General features: G+C 41.6%; 1 protein-coding gene across 1 annotated transcript in view; it reads right to left on the reverse strand.

Moving 5' to 3' along the window:
- Nucleotides 1-20024, reverse strand: part of LOC126278232 (UDP-galactose transporter senju) — an 87525-nt gene that overhangs the window by 58052 nt on the left and 9449 nt on the right. The window contains exons 2-3 of the mRNA XM_049978211.1: nt 9226-9343; nt 5830-5876 (exon numbers count right to left, since the gene is read on the reverse strand). Of these exons, the coding sequence (XP_049834168.1) occupies nt 5830-5876; nt 9226-9343 (165 nt within the window). The remainder of the gene's footprint in view (nt 1-5829; nt 5877-9225; nt 9344-20024) is intronic.

A 20024-nucleotide genomic window follows, 5' to 3' on the forward strand; every position in this document is an offset into this window, starting at 1 on the left:
AGGTGATATATGTAAACATTTATTTAGAGTCAATAAAATAGAAAGAAACTTCCACATGGGAAAAATATATTAAAAACAAAGATTCCAACACTTACCAAGCGGGAAAGCGCCGGCAGACAGGCACATGAACAAAACACACAAACACACACACAGAATTACTAGCTTTCGCAAACGATGGTTGCTTCTTCAGGAAGGAGAGGGAAAGACGAAAGGATGTGGGTTTTAAGGGAGAGGGTAAGGAGTCATTCCAATCCCGGGAGCGGAAAGACTTCCCTTAGGGGAAAAAAAGGACAGGTGTACATTCGCACACACACACATATCCATCCGCACATACACAGACACAAGCAGACATATTTAAAGGCAAAGAGTAAGGGCAGAGATGTCAGTCGAGGCGGAAGTACAGAGGCAAAGAAGTTGTTGAAAGACAGGTGAGGTATGAGCGGCGGCAACTTGAAATTAGCGGAGGTTGAGGCCTGGCGGATATCGAGAAGAGAGGATATACTGAAGGGCGAGTTCCCATCTCCGGAGTTCGGATAGGTTGGTGTTGGTGGGAAGTATCCAGATAACTCGGACGGTGTAACACTATGCCAAGATGTGCTGGCCGTGCATCAAGGCATGTTTAGCCACAGGGTGATCCTCATTACCAACAAACACTGTCTGCCTGTGTCCATTCATGCGAATGGACAGTTTGTTGCTGGTCATTCCCACATAGAAAGCGTCACAGTGCAGGCAGGTCAGTTGGTAAATCACGTGGGTGCTTTCACATGTGGCTCTCCCTTTGATCGTGTACACCTTCCGGGTTACAGGACTGGAGTAGGTGGTGGTGGGAGGGTGCATAGGACAGGTTTTACACTGGGGGCGGTTGCAAGGGTTGGAGCCAGAGGGTAGGGAAGGTGGTTTGGGGATTTCATAGGGATGGACCAAGAGGTTACGATGGTTAGGTGGACAGCGGAAAGACACTCTTGGTGGAGTGGGGAGGATTTCATGAAGGATGGATCTCATTTCGGGGCAGGATTTTAGGAAGTCGTATCCCTGCTGGAGAGCCACATTCAAGGTCTGATCCAGTCCCGGGAAGTATTCTGTCACAAGTGGGGCACTTTTGGGGTTCTTCTGTGAGAGGTTCTGGGTTTGAGGGGATGAGGAAGTGGCTCTGGTTATCTGCTTCTGTACCAGGTTGGGAGGGTAGTTGCGGGATGCGAAAGCTGTTTTCAGGTTGTTGGTGTAATGGTCGAGGGATTCAGGACTGGAGCAGATTCGTTTGCCACGAAGGCCTAGGCTGTAGGGAAGGGACCGTTTGATATGGAATGGGTGGCAGCTGTCATAATGGAGGTACTGTTGCTTGTTGGTGGGTTTGATGTGGACAGATGTGTGCAGCTGGAGGTCAACGTCTAGGAAAGTGGCATGGGATTTGGAGTAGGACCAGGTGAATCTGATGGAACCAAAGGAGTTGAGGTTGGAGAGGAAATTCTGGAGTTGTTCTTCACTGCGAGTCCAGATCATGAAGATGTCATCAATAAATCTGTACCAAACTTTGGGTTGGCAGGCTTGGGTAACCAAGAAGGCTTCCTCTAAGCGACCCATAAATAGGTTGGCATACGAGGGGGCCATCCTGGTACCCATGGCTGTTCCCTTTAATTGTTGGTATGTCTGGCCTTCAAAAGTGAAGAAGTTGTGGGTCAGGATGAAGCTGGCTAAGGTGACGAGGAAAGAGGTTTTTGGTAGGGTGGCAGGTGATCGGCGTGAAAGGAAGTGCTCCATTGCAGCGAGGCCCTGGACGTGCGGGATATTCGTGTATAGGGAAGTGGCATCAATGGTTACAAGGATGGTTTCCGGGGGTAACAGACTGGGTACGGATTCCAGGCGTTCGAGAAAGTGGTTGGTGTCTTTGATGAAGGATGGGAGACTGCATGTAATGGGTTGAAGGTGTTGATCTACGTAGGCAGAGATACGTTCTGTGGGGGCTTGGTAACCAGCTACAATGGGGCGGCCAGGATGTTTGGGTTTGTGAATGTTAGGAAGTAGGTAGAAGGTAGGAGTGCGAGGTGTTGGTGGGGTCAGGAGTTTGATGGAGTCAGGTGAAAGGTTTTGTAGGGGGCCTAAGGTTCTGAGGATTCCTTGAAGCTCCGCCTGGACATCAGGAATGGGATTACCTTGGCAAACTTTGTATGTAGAGTTGTCTGAAAGCTGACGCAGTCCCTCAGCCACATACTCCCGATGATCAAGTAGCACGGTCGTGGAACCCTTGTCAGCCGGAAGAATGATGATGGATCGGTCAGCTTTCAGATCACGGATAGCCTGGGCTTCGGCTGTGGTGATGTTGGGAGTAGGATTAAGGTTTTTCAAGAAAGATTGAGAGGCAAGGCTGGAAGTGAGAAATTCCTGGAAGGTTTGGAGAGGGTGATTTTGAGGAAGAGGAGGTGGGTCCCACTGTGATGGAGGACGGAACTGTTGCAGGCAAGGTTCAATTTGGATAGTGTCTTGGGGAGTTGGATCATTAGGAGTGGGATCAGGATTGTTTTTCTTCGTGGCAAAGTGATATTTCCAGCAGAGACTACGAGTGTAGGACAGTAAATCTTTGACAAGGGCAGTTTGGTTGAACCTGGGAGTGGGGCTGAAGGTGAGGCCTTTGGATAGGACAGAGGTTTCGGATTGGGAGAGGGGTTTGGAGGAAAGGTTAACTACTGAATTGGGGTGTTGTGGTTCCAGATTGTGTTGACTAGAAATTTGAGGTGTTGGGGGGAGTGGAGCTGGAAGTGGGAGATTGAGTAGATGGGAGAGACTGGGTCTGTGTGCAATGAGAGGAGGTTGAGGTTTGTTGGAAAGGTTGTGGAGGGTGAGTGAGTTGCCTTGCCGGAGGTGGGAAACCAGGAAACTGGATAGTTTTTTGAGGTGGAGGGTGGCATGTTGTTCTAATTTGCGGTTGGCCTGTAGGAGGATGCTACGTACAGCCGGTGTGGATGTGGGAGAGGAAAGATTGAGGACTTTGATTTGGGATAGGAGTTGACGGGTGTGTTCATTGGCCGAGTCAATGTATAGGTGAAGGATTAGGCGGGTGAGGGCTATGGATTGTGCTGTTTGGAACTGGTATAAGGACTGATGGAAAGAAGGATTGCAGCCAGAGATGGAAACTTTAAGAGTGAGGCCTTTGGGAGTAATGCCAAATGTCAGACAAACCTGAGTAAATAAAATATGGGAGCGTAATCTGGCTAGGGTGAAGGCATGTTTGCGGATTGAGAGAATGCCAGCTGCGCTCAGCATCCAAAAAAATGAAGTCTCTTTTTCACAGTAACTAGACTGTGGCCTATGTCATACTCAATCTATCAATGATGTTGACTTGTATTTAACCTAAATGGATACTGCTGATATGCTTGAGAGGTGAAAGCACAACCACAGTCTCTTCCCCAAGCTATCAAATTTCGAAAGAGGAATGTTTTGATTTCCAGTAAAAGAAATTTCAGTACAGCAGGGAACCTTATATTGGATGTATGAAGCAAACTTGATCCAGACAATCCAATTCAGTGTAATTACACCAACAGGGAATAATTTTGAGACAACTTTGTTCCTGTCAGATTTCTAATTTTTTAGACTGTCAAGTTCAGGTGTGTACACATGAATCAATAATGAAGATGGAGTTTAAAAAAACACCAATGTGATTTTTTCATTGCAAGAGTGAGCATCATTACAAAAGTTGGTAGTTACATAGTTTTTCTGTAAAATTCAAACTGTTTCCAAATTTTTGTTATTTCATAAATCAGGCTATTTTCTCATGTGGATCACACTGATGTCACGATTAGGCACTACCACCTATGAATTTACGTCAGCGGCATAACCAAACTGATATGACAGTAGTTCCATCAGCTGGTGGGAGTATGTCAGCACCAGCCTACAGACACACAGAGTTATGACTTAAACAGTCACAACAGCAACAGCATAGAGAATGCACTGGACCAGGCAGCCTCTACCCTTCCCACAGCCCATCTGCTTCAACCATATGTACTTCAGGAAGCCTTCGTGCAATTGGCTGGAGTGAGTAAAATGCCCTATTTGCAGACCTATATTGCATGTATGAAATCAGAAATGAGTGACCGTCAGTGAGCAATAAAGTTGTTCTGTCAGTAAGAGTTCACAAGCGCATTCCCATGTGCAACATAGAATTCCGCCTTATGTTCTGGTTTGGTTAGTGCTGTGGTTTGGCGACAGCATTCAACTTGGTACAAAGAGGCTTCACAGCAATGGGTTGAGTCACCAGCTGGCAGGAGTCCTTTTACTCTGGTGGCAACTTGAAATTTAATGATTTTGCCTGTCTTTTCCATTTTTGTGTTGAACTATTATGCTGTGTTGCTTTTGAAGGCAATTATCATTAGCAGTTGCTGGAAACCATCTGGAAGCAGTGTATAAACTGTCAGCAGTGTACATTTTCTAGTTTAGTGATCAGCTCTCAGAATCTTTCTGAAAGTAGGTAGATTGCTGCAAGGTCTTCTATCACTGGTTTGGAAGTAGTGACAAGTTCAGTCCTGTCTCCTCCCAAGTCAAAGCACTGGTGGTGACCCTTATTTACACTGATTTAGTAATGGAGATGATTAATCTGGGTCGATCAATAAATGTTTTTGAATAAATCTACAAAACAAAGCATCACGTAATCTATCTACTGTCCCACACATTATTAAGAGTGCGCAGACTCCGACAAAGGGGGAACTTCACACTGTGTCACACAAGCACTGAAGCTCCAAGTGAGAGACAGAAGGAACATTTCAATTCCTCCACCACAGTCAACAGTTCCTTTCTATAATTAAATGAAAAAGAAGCTATGATTGTGAAAGCTTGTGATTTCATCACGTTTTGTAGATACAAGGTGTTTGTTTTTAATTGGAACAATTAAACATCTCAAAAACTATGCATTGTACAAAAAGAATGTTCCACATAAAGATTTAATATTTTCATAGGAGACTTCTGACTGCTGAAACTGGCCTCTCCCTAATCCACCCCAAGGGAGGATCAACTTCTTATTTTCACATGGCAACTTTCCTTCTTTTTATTGCAGATTCGAATTCTACACCAAAAATATCTGCAGTTTATCTGAAACTTTTTTTTTTTCAATTTGTGGCAGATTGCACTGCAATCAGCGTGAGAGTTATGGCAGTTGAATGGAAAAACACACCAAAATCAGTCACCCTTATAGTTAGATTTAAGGGGTACTCACTGAAATCAAGCAATGTGGTGTATAGACTCACCCAAATCAGCCCCAAAAGGAACTATAAACTATGTAACTTTAAAAGAAGCTTATTTGCCAGACTTTTAAATGCCTAAACATAAAAGTTTTCTTTCCATCAAATTTTTAGAACTAAATTAAAATTTTAACAATAATATCAACTATTTAGCACAAAAAAGTTGACATTTTTATTGAAAATGTAATGTCATATCAAATGACTCAGTTCTTAACTGCAAAAAATTGAACTTTGTCAGTTACAGCATCATCTACCACGAATGAAAAAAAATGTTTATGGTAAACTAAAGGTATTTTTGGCATATAATCTGAATTTGATCAAACTGGGGGATTCCCACCCAAAAATAAAAATCTGTTTACCCATGAGCAGTGGGTGGGGCCAGAACAGTTTTAGCAAAGACAGAAGTCCCCCTTGAAAATATATCATGCGATACGTTTTTGTTTGTTTGAAATATTTAGTTGTTCCAAGATAAAACAAACACCCTCTATAGGCAATGTGTTTACCATCTGTGGATGCTTATGGTATGATCTATCAGTTTTGACCGTCCTTTTTCTGATTTTTCATAACTATTGATTTTTCATCCTGATTAGGTGATTTCACTTACCTCTAATGTGTAGCTTTGTCTCATGAAGCAGGGAAGACACTGCATTGCTATAAAAAAAAAAAAAAAAAAAAAAAAAAAAAACATAATCCACTATTAAAAAGATCAAGAATATGTGAAGATTATTCCTAAACGTCAAACTATGGAAACTCCATGTTGGAACAGCAATAATATTAGGAAAGGAATAATTGCTACTCACCATGAAGATGAAAAGAACAGATGCCACAAACACAACGAAAAGACTGTTATTTCAGCCAAAGCCTCCTTCAGAAAAGGAAACACACACACACACACACACACACACACACACACACACACACCATCACTGGCAACACAGACCGGAATGTGTAACAGCCTTTTCATTGTGGTTGACTGCAACTCAACATGCCATCTTTACAGTGAGTAGCAATCTATTCCTTTACTAATATTGATATTTCAACCTGGAGTTGTCATCAATTGTTACACTAGTAGAAATCTATACTTTTCCTAATAGTGTTGTTATTCCTAAATGTTAATGTCAGCAATTGTTCACATCACTACCTATTGTTCAAGTAATTTAAATGAATAGCCTTTTGTTTTTCTTCCCAACAGATATTTACTTTTCCTTCAGATTTTTGGGTTATTTTAACTTGCAAATCTGCATTATCTAAGTATTATGAGATCAAACAGAAAATGCAAAACATAGGTCTATGTTCCTGTTACATATTTTTACATTCATTCTCAACCTATATTTCATATTTAATTTTGGGTAACATCTCACTGAACAGAACTTCTCAAAATGCACATAAAGAAGATAGAACCTCACTGACTTTTGGACAAATCCTTGTTTTATTACAGAGGGGGAGATGGTGGCAAGTGCATAAATGCTGGATTGTCAACCAGTGGGGATATTGGAACAACAATTAAGGATCCTTGGCCCCCTCCTTCCTTGCCCCTTTCAGCATCTCTCAACAAATTTGAACATTTTATTAATAAATGAGGGTATCACATCCCACTGATGCCTTAAGAATTTAAATACTTTGAATGTTATGAGAGATTGTGCTATTTTGGTTACTAACACTGGTCCTGTGTCCAATTAGGTGGGTGTTTACATCATCTTGTTCAATCCATGCACTGCACAAAGATAAACATATATTTAAAATAAAATAGAAGTATAACATTAGTAACATCAAATATTTAAACAGAACTTGGGCAAGAAATATACAGAAAAAATTGTCAGCAGCTTGGTTTAAAATTATGATGATATACATCTTCAGTACAGTTACAACAAGGATTTTACTGACTAATTTAAAAACACATCAACAGTACTGGAAAACGAGCTCTGCCAAAGGAAGGAAGGAGACATGGTCATTAGAGAGGGATCACGAGATCAAATTAGGTGGGGTAGGAGAGGAATTCAGGCATGTTGATTCGAAGGGCATCATCCACACATTTATTTACATTAATGACAACATTGTGAAAAGGATAATTGCTACTCACCATATAGTGGAGATGCCGAGTCACAGACAGGTGCAACAAAAAGACTGTCAAATGAAGCTTTCAGCCAAATAGGTGTTCATCTGAATGGACAAAACACACACACACACACACACACACACACACACACACACACACACACACACACAAAAAGTCTCTGGCTCCCAAAGCCAGACTGCAAGTAGCAGTAGAAGCAAACGAGGTGGTGGTGGTGGTATGGAGGGGATTGGGGCAGGGAGGGGGAGGGATAGCAAGGTGAGGATGGAGGGCAGTAAACGGCTGCTTGTGCGAGCATACAGGGACGAGCTGGGGAGAGGATACAGCAGCTAGGTGCGGTTGGAAGCACCTACAGACAGCACACACTTCCTCTCTAGTACCAGTGGGCAAGCCATTTATGCACTGCTCCTGTGAGGGTGTTTGTGCATTTGTACAATACTGACACTAAGTAAACATATAGCACACAATTAGGAACATGCATACTGACTTAGAGGCAACTAGCACTATTTCATTATTAGTATTATTATTACTAAACACTTTGAGTTTTCATTTGATCTGCCCTCATAGTAGCATCATCCTCATTGTCTGCAAGCAGATCACATGTAGAGACTGACTCAGTCTGTGTACACAGAATTTTTTTTAGCAATTCAACATTTTATAGTCCCTATCTATCAGTTTCCCATTTTAGAAATTTGTATGGAAATGAGCACAATGTTTTACAGAAGTGTACTGAAAATTAGCTGAAACTAAATAATTTTACCACCTCAGTAAGAACACTGCTTACATTCTCTTCAAAATTCTCATTGCATCATTCATTGCTCAATCATACCAATAGTAGTATCTGTAAAAATGGTGGATTTATGAGTTAGGTGTTCAAAGCATGTTTGTTACTAACAACAATAAGACAAAAGTGGGTCTAGAACCGTGCTTCTGCAATTTCATATGAAGATGAAGCACATGAATGTAATCAGTACTATCAAGAATTAATGTCTTTTGTCCTGAAGGAAAAACTGAAGTTAGTATTCCTACTTTATCACATATTCTTTCTTATTTAGCCTTATCAATTGTTGACAGAAGCAAAGACTTTTGTGATAGCAGGGGTGGCTCCAACCATCATCTGCTTCCTGTTCAAAGATTCCAGCAACAAACATTTACCTTGTATTTTTTGTCACTACGGACAGCGGCCTGCTGGAATGTTCAGTAAATCTACATAGCCTCAACATTAGCCATTTGACTGTCACTGCTCCATAAAAGCAAAGCTCCACATTCTAGTCCACGTGGGCCATCCAGAACTGACTGATTGAAGTTCACCCTCTGCCAATGGCGTCACTGAAGCGGTATAGAGAAGTGTGGGGTCAATACACTGCACTCCTCATCACTGTCAGCTTTCTAGACCTTATAGCCACTACTTCGCACTCAAGTAACTCCTCAGCAGTCATCACAGAGTTGAGACTACTGCATGAAGACCCATTCCATATTTCTCTGTGCACTACAGTCTTCAATTAGGCCCATATGCAATATATTAGATTTTCCAATTATTTGACAAATTAGCCACGAGAAGGACCAGCCAGTGACTAGTATCATATAATTTAACATCTTTTAGTCATTCACAATCAAATATTTGATACAAGTATCAGAGCAACTAAATACAGGACTGTCATTTTCTTTAAAAGTATATCGTTGGAGAAGATTTATTTGGCAAGGGTTAACTACTTTATGCTGCATCGCACTTAAGTTTTCATATTTTGACATGCCACTGCAATGGCAAATCTACACTATGTTAGGGTTACAAACAACTGGTTAAGGAGAGATGGTAAGCAAGAGGTCGTGAACATGCGTGTCATGCCCATTATGTTCTTAAAATGATTTCATCGAAGCACAGAAGTACCAATGGAAGTTACGCAACATAATACATGTATAACTTACTCTTTGCAGTAAATGGAGACAGAGACCACCAACTTTACCACCTCTGTGAGCAGCACAACAGTCACTGTGTTATAGCTGTATGTACTAGTTGAACTTTGTGATGCTGTGACAAGTATCCCTGCAACAAAGATAAAGTTGCGATCAGGAACAGTTGCATTTGAAGGTAAAGAGAACAATATATCAAGAGAAGTCAAATGTTAAAGTCATCTGACAACTAAAGGACAATTTTCATATATAAAATATAGTATTACAAAGACCATTGGACAGCCATAATGGATTGACATAGACTTCTGCACAAGGACAAGTTGGTTGAAAAAAAATATATAATTTGTATGTGATTAAATTTATACTTTAGCTGAAACCCTACCAATGAGCATAAATGTTTTCTTTTTTCTTTTATTTGCAGCAATTTATGAAAAAGTATATTGTGATCAATATCTGCCAGGTTATTGGAGATATGTGAGCTGCCACTTTACTGCCTTATGTTGACTATCAGTGTTCTGAAAATCTTATCTCAGAACAGGAAACTATTCAGGACTACAGGACAGCAGTTGTTGTTTATATGGAAAATACTACAATTTGAGACGGGAGATAAGTATCTACTCAACATACAGTGAAAGGGAAACAAAAATGAAACAGGTTTGACAACAGACAAATAACAAAGGAAAGACTTCTGAGGTGATTCAGTGATTTATTCATCAGGAACAAGAGAAACAGGATACTGTAAATAAGAAAAAATTACACATGAAGCCAAGCTAAAACTGAGTAAGATTGGACACGAAATTTAATGCAGCTTTTCAGGAGAAGGGAAGGTTAGGGCTTTACACCCAATCACTGACAAGGTCATAATATAGACAGGCTTAGCTTCAGACTACAAAAGGATGGGGAAGGAAATTAGCATTGTCATTTTTCAGAGGAATGATCCCAGCATTTCCCTTACATGCATTAGAAAAGCCACTGCAAATCCAACATTAGACTGCTGTATGTGGGTTTGACTACAAGCCTCCAGAATGTGAGTCTAAATCTGGGAGATACGGGGACATCTACACTGTTGTAGCTACAGTGATAAGATAGCACACCACCTACAATGTGTAAGCACTGGAAAGAAGTAGAATAATTCCATGCCAGGAACATCAGACTGTTATCAGTCGTTGAGCGTTCTAGTAGAGCATTAATTTTATTTACTTTATTTTTGTTCATAGATCATATTTTATAATAGAAAATCCCACATGGAACGCAACAATATTATGAAAGGGATAATTGCCACTCACTATATAGTGGATATGCTGAGTTTCAGATAGGCACAACTAAAAGACTGTCAGAAAATGAGCTTTCAGCCAACAAGGCCTTCTTCAGAGATTTAAAAAAAACCACACATGCAAATGCAACTCACACACACACAGCTACAGTCTCTGGCTGCTGATGCCACATTGCAAGCAGCACTTCATAATGGGAGGCACAACCGGGTGGCAGGGAGGGGAGGGATAGTGGGTAGGGGTGGGGGATGGCAAAGCACAGGCAGCCCTTCTTTTGAAGGTATAGGTGACACTTGTGACTGTACTGGAGGTAGGTTACAAGGATATGAACCATAAGGCAGAAGGTTGGGAGCAGGAGCTGTGTAGGGATGGATGAGGATATTTTGTAGGATCAGTGAGTGGTGGAATACAACAGTGCGAGGGGTGGGAAGGATAGTGGCTACAACAGTCCTCAATTCATGGCACAACAACAGGTAGTTGAAACCCTTGTGCAGAATGTGGTCCAGTTGATCCCAGCCTGGCCAGTACTGAGTCACAAAGGGAATGCTCCTCTGTGGTCAGACGACGAGTGACTGGAAAGATAATTCATGGAAGTTCTTTTTTTTTCTTCAGTGTATTTGTAGAGACACCGTTCATCACTACAAATGTGATGGCCATGGTTTGCTAGGTTGTATGGAAGGTACTTCTTGGCATGGAATGGGTGGCTGTTGTTTAAGTGGAGCTATTGCTGATGGCTAATAGGTTTGATATGGACAGAGGTACTGATATAACCATCTTTTAGGTGGAGGGCACCATTGAGGAAGGTGGCTTTTTGAGTTGAACAGGACCAGGTGAAGCGAATGGGAGAGAAGGTGTTGAGGTCCTGGAGGAATCTGGATAGGGGGTCCTCACCTTCGATCCAGATCGTGAAGATGTCACCAATGAATCTGAACCTGGTGAGAGGTTTCAGATTTTGGGTGTTTAGGAATGATTCCTTCAAGAGAGCCCATGAATAGGTTGACATAGGATGGTGCAATGCGAATGCCCACAGCCATACCCCAGATTTGTTTGTAGGTAATGCTTTCAAAGGAGAAGTAATTGTGGGTGAGGATATAGTTGGTCATGGTGATTAAGAATGAGGTTGTAGGTTCAGTATCCATTTGGCACCGGGAAAGGTAGTGCTAAATAGCAGTACAGCCATGGGCATTAGGAACACTAGTGTAAAGGGAGGTGGCATCAATAGTGACGAGCAGGGCACCACATGGTAAAGGAACAAGAACTTCGGAGAGTCAGGATAGGTAGCAGGTAATAGGCTCAAGGTGTTGGTCTATGACAGCAGAGATTCTCCCAGTGGGGGCACAGTAACCAGCCATGATGCTGGGTGGTTACGTTTATGGACTTTAGGAAGCACATAGAAAGCAGGAGTGGTTGGTTGGTTTGTTTGTTGGGGGAAGGAGACCAGACAGCGAGGTCATCGGTCTCATCAGATTAGGGAAGTACGGGGAAGGAAGTCGGCCGTGCCCTTTCAAAGGAACCATCGTGGCATTTGCCTGGAGTGATTTAGGGAAATCACGGAAAACCTAAATCAGGATGGCCGGACGCGGGATTGAACCGTCGTCCTCCCCAGTGCGAGTCCAGTGTCTAACCACTGCGCCACCCTGCTCGGTAAAGCAGGAGTGCATGAAGTGTTTGGGGTGAGGAGAGAGAGAGAGAATCCAGGGAGAGGTTTCGGAATGGGCCTAAGGATTTGCAGAGAGACTGGTGATTTTTGGGTTTCTGGAATGGGGTTGCTTTGGCAGGGCTTTTAGCTGGATGAATCTGACAGTGGGCAGGGCCCTTCTGCCAGGTAAACCTTGTGGTTCAAAACAACAGTGGTGGTGCATTGTCAGCAGGTAGCATTAAAAGATTGGGATCAGATTTTAGGTGGAGGATTGCAGTTCTTTCCGTGGATGTAAGGTTAGTTTACATGTTGAGGGGTTTGGGGAATGATGGTGAGGCAAGGTTTGAGGTTAAGAAGTTTCTGAAACTGCTTGAGTGGGGGTGGGGGGGGGGGGGGGGTGATTTGGGTGCAGTGGGGGTGGATCAGGGTGGATGGAGGAGTGAACTGAGTCAGACAGGGTTCAACATTTATCTTTGGTTGAATCTGATTGGTAGGGTTGGTGGCGATAAAGTGTTTCCACTATAGGGGCAGGGAGAGGTTTCCTCGAAAAGCCTTAGCAAGTCTCAGTCCTTTCGAAATTCCTCACCTTTTGGCCCACTCCCAAATTAAATTATGCAGAATTTGTAAAAGACCTTCTCACCTTCTTCCAGTCCCTACAGTGGAAACACTTTTTCGCCACCAGCCCTGCCACTCAGATTCAACCAAAGACCAATGTTGGACCCAGCATGACTCAGTTAACTCCTCCATCCACCCTAATCCACTCCTACTGCACCCAAATAAAGACCTTCCCCCCCGACTAACAGTTCCAGAATCATCTTAACCTCAAACCTTGACTTACCATCATTCCCCAAACCCCTCAACAAGTAAACTAACCTTACATTCACAGAAAGACCCCAATCCACCACCTAAAACTGATTCAAACATTATAATCCTGCCTGCTGACAAAGGCTCCACCACTTTTGTTTTGAACTGCAAAGAATTACCTGGTGGAAGGACTCTGAAAACTGTCAGCTTCATACACCTACAAACTCTGTCACAGTGATGTCATTCCAGAAATCCAGCAGAATCTCCAGTCGCTCCTCAAATCCTTAGCCCCATCCCAGAACTTCTCCCCAGAGTCCATCTCTCTGCTCACCCCCCACCATTTCTCACACTCCTACCCTCAACATGCTTCCTGAAGTCCATACACCGAACCACCTGGACACACCATTGTGGCTGGTTACTGTGCCCACACTGAGAGAATTTCTGCTCTCATAGACCAACACCTTCAGCTGATTACCACAACATACCATCCAATGTAAAAGACATCAAACATATCCTTCACTGACTCTCAACAGTTTTGTCCCTTTACAACACAGTGCCCTGCTCATCACTATTGATACCACCTCCCTTTGCACTAAGATCCGTAATGCTCATGGCTGTATCACTATTTAACACTTCCTTTCCCAACACCTGACGAATACTGAACCTACAACCTCATCATAGTTGCCAGATCAACTATATCCTCACCCACAATTACTTCTCCTTTGAAGGCATTACCTACAAACAAATTTGGAGTACAGCTGTGGCCATTCGCACTGCACCATCCTATGTCAACCTATTCATGGGCCCTCTGGAGGAATCCTTTTTAAACACCCAAAATCTCAAACCCCTGACCTGGTTCAGATTCAGTGATGACATCTTTGCTATCTGGATCGAAGGTGAAGAGACCTTAACCACATTCCTCCAGAACCTCAACATGTTCTCTCCCATTCGCCTTACCTGGTCCTATTCAACTCAAAAAGCCACCTTCCTAAATGTTGCCCACCACCTAAAAGGTGGCTACATCAGTACCTCTGTCCATATCAAACCTACCAACCACCAGCAATAGCTCAACTTCGACAACAGCCAACCATTCCGTACCAAGAAGTGCCTTCCATACAACCTAGCAACCCGTGACTGTCACGTCAGTAGTGACAAGCGGTCCCTTTCCAAATACACCGAGGATATCACTGAGGCCTTCACTGACCATAATTACCCTCCCATTCTTGTACAAAAACAAATCTTCCGTGCCATATCTCTCTAGTCACCCATCACCACCCAAAGTCCCACCGTCCGGCCATGGAAGAGCATTCCTCTCATGACTCAGTACCATCCAGGATTGGAACAACTGAATCACATTCTCTGTTAGGGTTTCGCCTACCTCTCCTCATGCCCTAAAATGAGGAATGTCCTACTCACTATGCTTCTCACCTCTCCCACAGTGGTATTCTGCTGCCCACCGAACCTACAAAATATCCTCGTCCATCCCTACACTGCTCCTGCTCCCAACCTCCTGCCTTATGGTCCATATCCCTGTAACAGACCTAGATGCAAGACCTGTCGTGTATATCCTTGCACCACCACCTACTCCTGTACAGTCATAAGTGTCACCTATCCCATCAAAAGAAGGGCTACCGGTGAAACCAGTCATGTGATCTACAAGCTCAGCTGCAACCACTGTGCTGCATTCTATTTTGGCATGACAACCAATAAGCTGTATGCTTGCATGAATGGCCACCAACAAATTGTGGCCAAGAAGCAGCTGGACCACTCCACTGCTGAGCACACCAGCCAACACAATGTTCTTGATTTCAATGACTGCTTCACACCCTGTGCCAAATCTTTCCCACCAACAGCAGCTTTTCAGAATTGCTCACTGGAATATAACCTCTGTTCCCCTAACCCTCCTGGTCTCATACTTTGTTAGTCTTTGTCCTTACCCTCTAGCACCATCCCTGTTCCCATTCGAGCACTACACAATCCTCTATTCCACATATGCACCCATAGTCTTTTCACCTCTCTCGTTTTACACTAAGCCTCCCTTGCCCTCCGTCTAACTCCCTTACTGCACCTAGCTGCACTACCCTCTGTTCACATCGTCCCTGTATGCTCCCACAGCAGCACTTAACCATCCCCATCCTTGTCCCTCTATTCTTCCTCCTTCCCTCTCCAGCCTCCTTCCTACCCCCACCATCCGGTTGTGTCCCCATTATGCACTGCTGCCTTAAGTGTGACCTCAGCAGCCAGAGGGTATGGTCGTGCATGTGAGCTGCTTTTAGTGTGTGTGCGTGTGTGTGTGTGTGTGTTATAATCACCAGTGATTCTGAGAAAGTTTACATCATATGCTTTTTTTTTTCAGAACCTTTCAAGAAATAACATTTCCCAAAATTTTTGACAAGTCTCAATTTTTGCTACATATTCTTATATTGATTCATTAGATATATTGCACCATTTGGGAGCTTCCTTAATGGTTTGGTTATACCAAAGCAAATTCTTTACTACTACTCCAGAATTAGTAAAACACTACCAAATCATTTGAATGACCACTATGCTTTTTATATTTATTGACTGGCATAAATCATGTCAATTGCATAAACAAGGGGTGAGGTTCAAATAAACATTAATATGTGTGGACAATGAAAAAAAAAGATTTGCTAAGGACCAGAAAACACATGTTAAGGGGAGTCATGAACTAGCTTCAAGTGCTCATATCTCAACTATCACATACAGAGAATGTAAAGGCTCAACAAGAAGTAGTACCTGCTGTTGAGTGAAGATTTGGTCACTTGAGCTGGTCATTGCTAAATAGGAATATAATATGTGGTGCTCACCCACAATCTGCTTCTGGACATCTGTTTAAGGAGACAGGCATTCTGACCACTGCTTCACAGCATATGTATTCCATCATGAAGTTTACTATAAGTAATCCATTGCAGTTCAAAAGAACAATAATGCACATAGTTACAATACCAGAAGAAAAAAAGACACTCATTACTCCACATTAAGGTTGCTCTTAGCATGAAAAGGAGTGCACAATGCTGCAACCAAAATTTGTGCACTCTACTCATGTAAGGTGTCTTGACAGATAGCACTTCGAAAACAGAGAGGGCTTTTCCTTGACAGCTCCTTCTATTCCTTAGAATAATTTCTATTACTGTAACATGTAGATGATGGTGGGTAGGAATTACTAAGTTACATCTGTATATTTAGAGACAATGGTCAGCAAGGAGTGATATCTAAAAAATTAATTTCTTATTTGAATGTAACTTGTTCCATATATCATTATGATTTATTATGCAAATGATCTATAGTGCTTAAGGGTAACTAACTAACAGCATAACTGCTAAAGAAAGAGAAAGGCTTCAAAGACTACTGTTATCCGATATGATGGTTACGGCTGACACCATCAATTTGTCACACATATTTGATGGTTATCAATAACTAAATTATCAACTTTTTACAGAAATCAGTACTGAATATTTCAATCTGTCAAGAAATAGTCTGAAGAATTATCATTTTTTAGCATCCATACGATTTTTGTAATGTCTTTAGTCATATCTGAGCATTTTGATTGTGACTCTTTGCAGGATTTATATAGTCGACTCACACATATCCACACCCGAAATTTTGGCGCACAGTTGAAAGGTGCGCCACAGAAGTTGGTAGACGGAGCTAGAAGTTCGACAATCATCACAGGCCACCATTCATGGATTTACAAGCAGCCTCTCCTCTGTGCACTCTACTAGTCAGCTGACAGCCTTTGGTACAATCTGTATCACTTCAGGCAGAGGGGGTTACCTCCATAGCCTCGGATGTTATTGAATTTAGCATATGTTAAAATTCAGGAGTAAGTAGGGAACATATCTTTTTTGTTTTCTCCAAAAATTTTCCTGCCCCGAGATACAGGCCTCCAAAGATGACACTGCAAACACCATTTTGAAGAGGCAAATTTCGGAAAAAAATTTTAAGTGCTGTATCTCTGCAACTGTTATAGATATTTTGTTTGAGTTTGTTTGTATTTTAAAGATAATTGTTTTATGATTGCACTGGTATCTGTTTGCACACACCTGTCAAAGGTCTTTTACTGATGCCTTTTGATTTTCTTTTTATAATTTACACACAATTTTTTTTTGTCAAAAATGCCAATCCAGGAAAGTTAGTTTTTTCTGTTGATTAGAACCATGTAGTACTATAGTCTCTGTAAAGGAGAGCTTCCACTTTTAAATTGGACAGGTTTTATTTGAATTTTAATTTAATTTTCAAGGGTAATGTGTGTCTTCACTGGAGTTGTTTCTAACTAATTTCTTTGTTACAATGTTTATTTCCATTGTCTTTGCTGCAGTTATTTCTTACACTTTGTTGTAGTTCCTTGTCATTTCCATGTCGTGGTTGTTCATTGCAGGTTTCTGTATTGTAGTTGTTCAGTGCTAATTTTTCTGCTGAAGAGGCTTCTAAGAAATCTGAGACCATCCAGTGAGCTCTGTGTTTTCATGAGGCATTTGCAAGTTGACACAGTTGCAATGTGTTTCATGGAAAGAACTGTTTGAAATGTCTTCTGACTGGGGCCTCAAGAGAGTGAGGTGTACTGACTACTTGCATATCCATAAAAGAAAGAAATGTAACACAAACAAAAAACAGACTTTGTTCAGCTTGGGGATAAGTGTTCTCATTTGATGACTGTTTCAAACTGAAGCTGTTTCCACTGACGACTTTTTGTGTTCTAAATGTTTTGACAGAATAACAATAATGATAGTATCTGAACAAGGTGAAGCCTCCCATTTGAATCAATAGAGGAAGAATTAAATACCCTGAATCAGTCAACTACAGAAGTAGGTGTTAATCCTATTAAGAAACAGTGGTCAGTGAACTCAAGACATACACTCTAGGATCAAGAAAGCGCAGATAAAATACTAAAGCTATGGATGAATACCCAACCACAAAACTGACCACACTCTTCAAAGTAGAAATTCCACTTTCAGACGAAAATGAACCAATGCAGTCTTGCACCTCTTGTCAGGAATTTTTCACAAATATCAATCAGCCTTTGAGTACTGTGCACCCTACAGTGAAAAGGTACAAGTTTTAACTATTATTCCAAAGACATTTTCAAAGAAAACAATTTTGAACCACATTCCATCAGTATCAAAGCACAGGATAGACAAATCAAGAAATGTGAGGTCTGTAAAAGGAGTCTCTGGATGACCAGATCCCTATTATGGTCATCCTGTAGAAGTAGCTCAAGTTCAAATAGCACAGTCATTTTATCTCGAAGATAAATGGTACTGTTCTCGCCACAATGCCAACAATAAAGATACTATAAATGTAACAGTTGAAGGTCAAACAGTTGTGAAAGTGAAGAGGTGCATGACTTGCAGAATTAAAGAAACTTCTGCAATTTATGAGAGCAGCTATACAACCTCACATATTGGAAGATCAAAATTTTATGCACTATGACCTAAGTGGGTAGTTCTACACTCACCTACAGATATCTATTTATGTGTGTACTGCACGAATTTTGAACTTTGTGTGGTAACTTTGAGAATTTACTGGAGCATGTGACATATGACACCTTGGTTGGGCATGTGAAGTCATTAGTAGTCTGTGGCGTAAAGTGAGAGACGTGTTTGTTTCAAGAATGTGGTGACTGCCCTGGAAAGGGAGAACTGTCTTTACAGACACTTGGCCTAGAAGACGTAGCAGATAACTCTGCAGAAATTACATACATGACATGAGTGGAAAATAAACTAATCAAGAAAACTGTTGCCTTTGACAGTTTCATTGATGAACTTGGTAAATGGTCAGTGAAAGCTTTAACACACCAGCCTCTGAAGAAATTGTAACAACAACACATTGCAGAAGTGAAAGTGTGTGTACAGGATGAAGAACTATGTTTAGTGCTTTTTGGCAAATGATCTGTAATTTCAGTTTTTACAGGAGTGATATATTTTCAAAACAAGACCACAAGTGTTGCAATTAAAAGTGATGGTGCAGGACATGACTTAGCAAATGCTTCACTAGCAATGTGCAAAATTCTTCAACTGCAAACAGGGTCAAAGAAGATGATCATTATTTCTGATTGTGTTCCTAGTTATTTTAAAAATCGTTACCAGCTGTTTGAATTGAGTAAGTCACTTGTGCCAACTGACTGGGTATACAAAGCTACTGGTCATGGGAAGGGGCCTTGTGATGGTGTAGGAGGCCTGCTGAAGCCCCCTGCTACATCTTTCCAGACCAAATACAGCTGTGATTCGAAATGCTGAGGATTTTACTAGAGTCGTGAAATTTTACACATCCACAGCACTCATTATTTTGTCCAAAGAGGAAACTGAAGAATTCTACGAGCAGAAAAAGGAAGAATGGTCCAAACAAACTACTCCTGTGAAAGGAATTCAGAAGCCACATTTTTGGACTCAAAATGATTGGCTTTCTCATATTGCACGCACTTTAAAGAGCAAGAAAAGAAATTTCGTTCTTTCAGCCAACACCTCAGAAACAGCAGGATAATATTCAGATTCACAACCTGAGAAGGGGGATGTTTATGACATGTGTGTATGACTGTGACTACTGAATTGCAGAGTTTACAGACACCAGTTACGAGTTAAACGAAATTGTAGTGAACTTTATGCTGCCACATGGACCAGCTGCTGGATATAGGTTTCCAGCTGAAGGACAGCAACAACACCATCAATGCTCACTTCCTGTTCACAATGTTTTGAAGATTGTAAGTGCTCCGGTTCCTAATGGTTCAACAGGAAGGCATCATTCTACAGGGTGATCAAAAAGTCAGTATAAATTTGAAAACTGAATAAATCACGGAATAATGTAGATAGAGAGGTACGAACTGACACACATGCTTGGAATGACATAGGGTATTATTAGAACCAAAAAAATACAAAAGTTCAAAAAATGTCTGACAGACATCTGATCAGAATAGCAATAATTAGCATAACTAAGTAAGGCAAATCAAAGATGATGTTCTTTACAGGAAATGCTCAATATGTCCACCATCATTCCTAAACAATAGCTGCAGTCGAAAAATAATGTTGTGAACAGCACTGTAAAGCATGCCTGGAGTTATGGTGAGGCATTGGCGTCGTATGTTG

The sequence above is a fragment of the Schistocerca gregaria genome, chromosome 6, assembly GCF_023897955.1.
Source record: "Schistocerca gregaria isolate iqSchGreg1 chromosome 6, iqSchGreg1.2, whole genome shotgun sequence".
Lineage (NCBI taxonomy): Eukaryota > Metazoa > Arthropoda > Insecta > Orthoptera > Acrididae > Schistocerca > Schistocerca gregaria.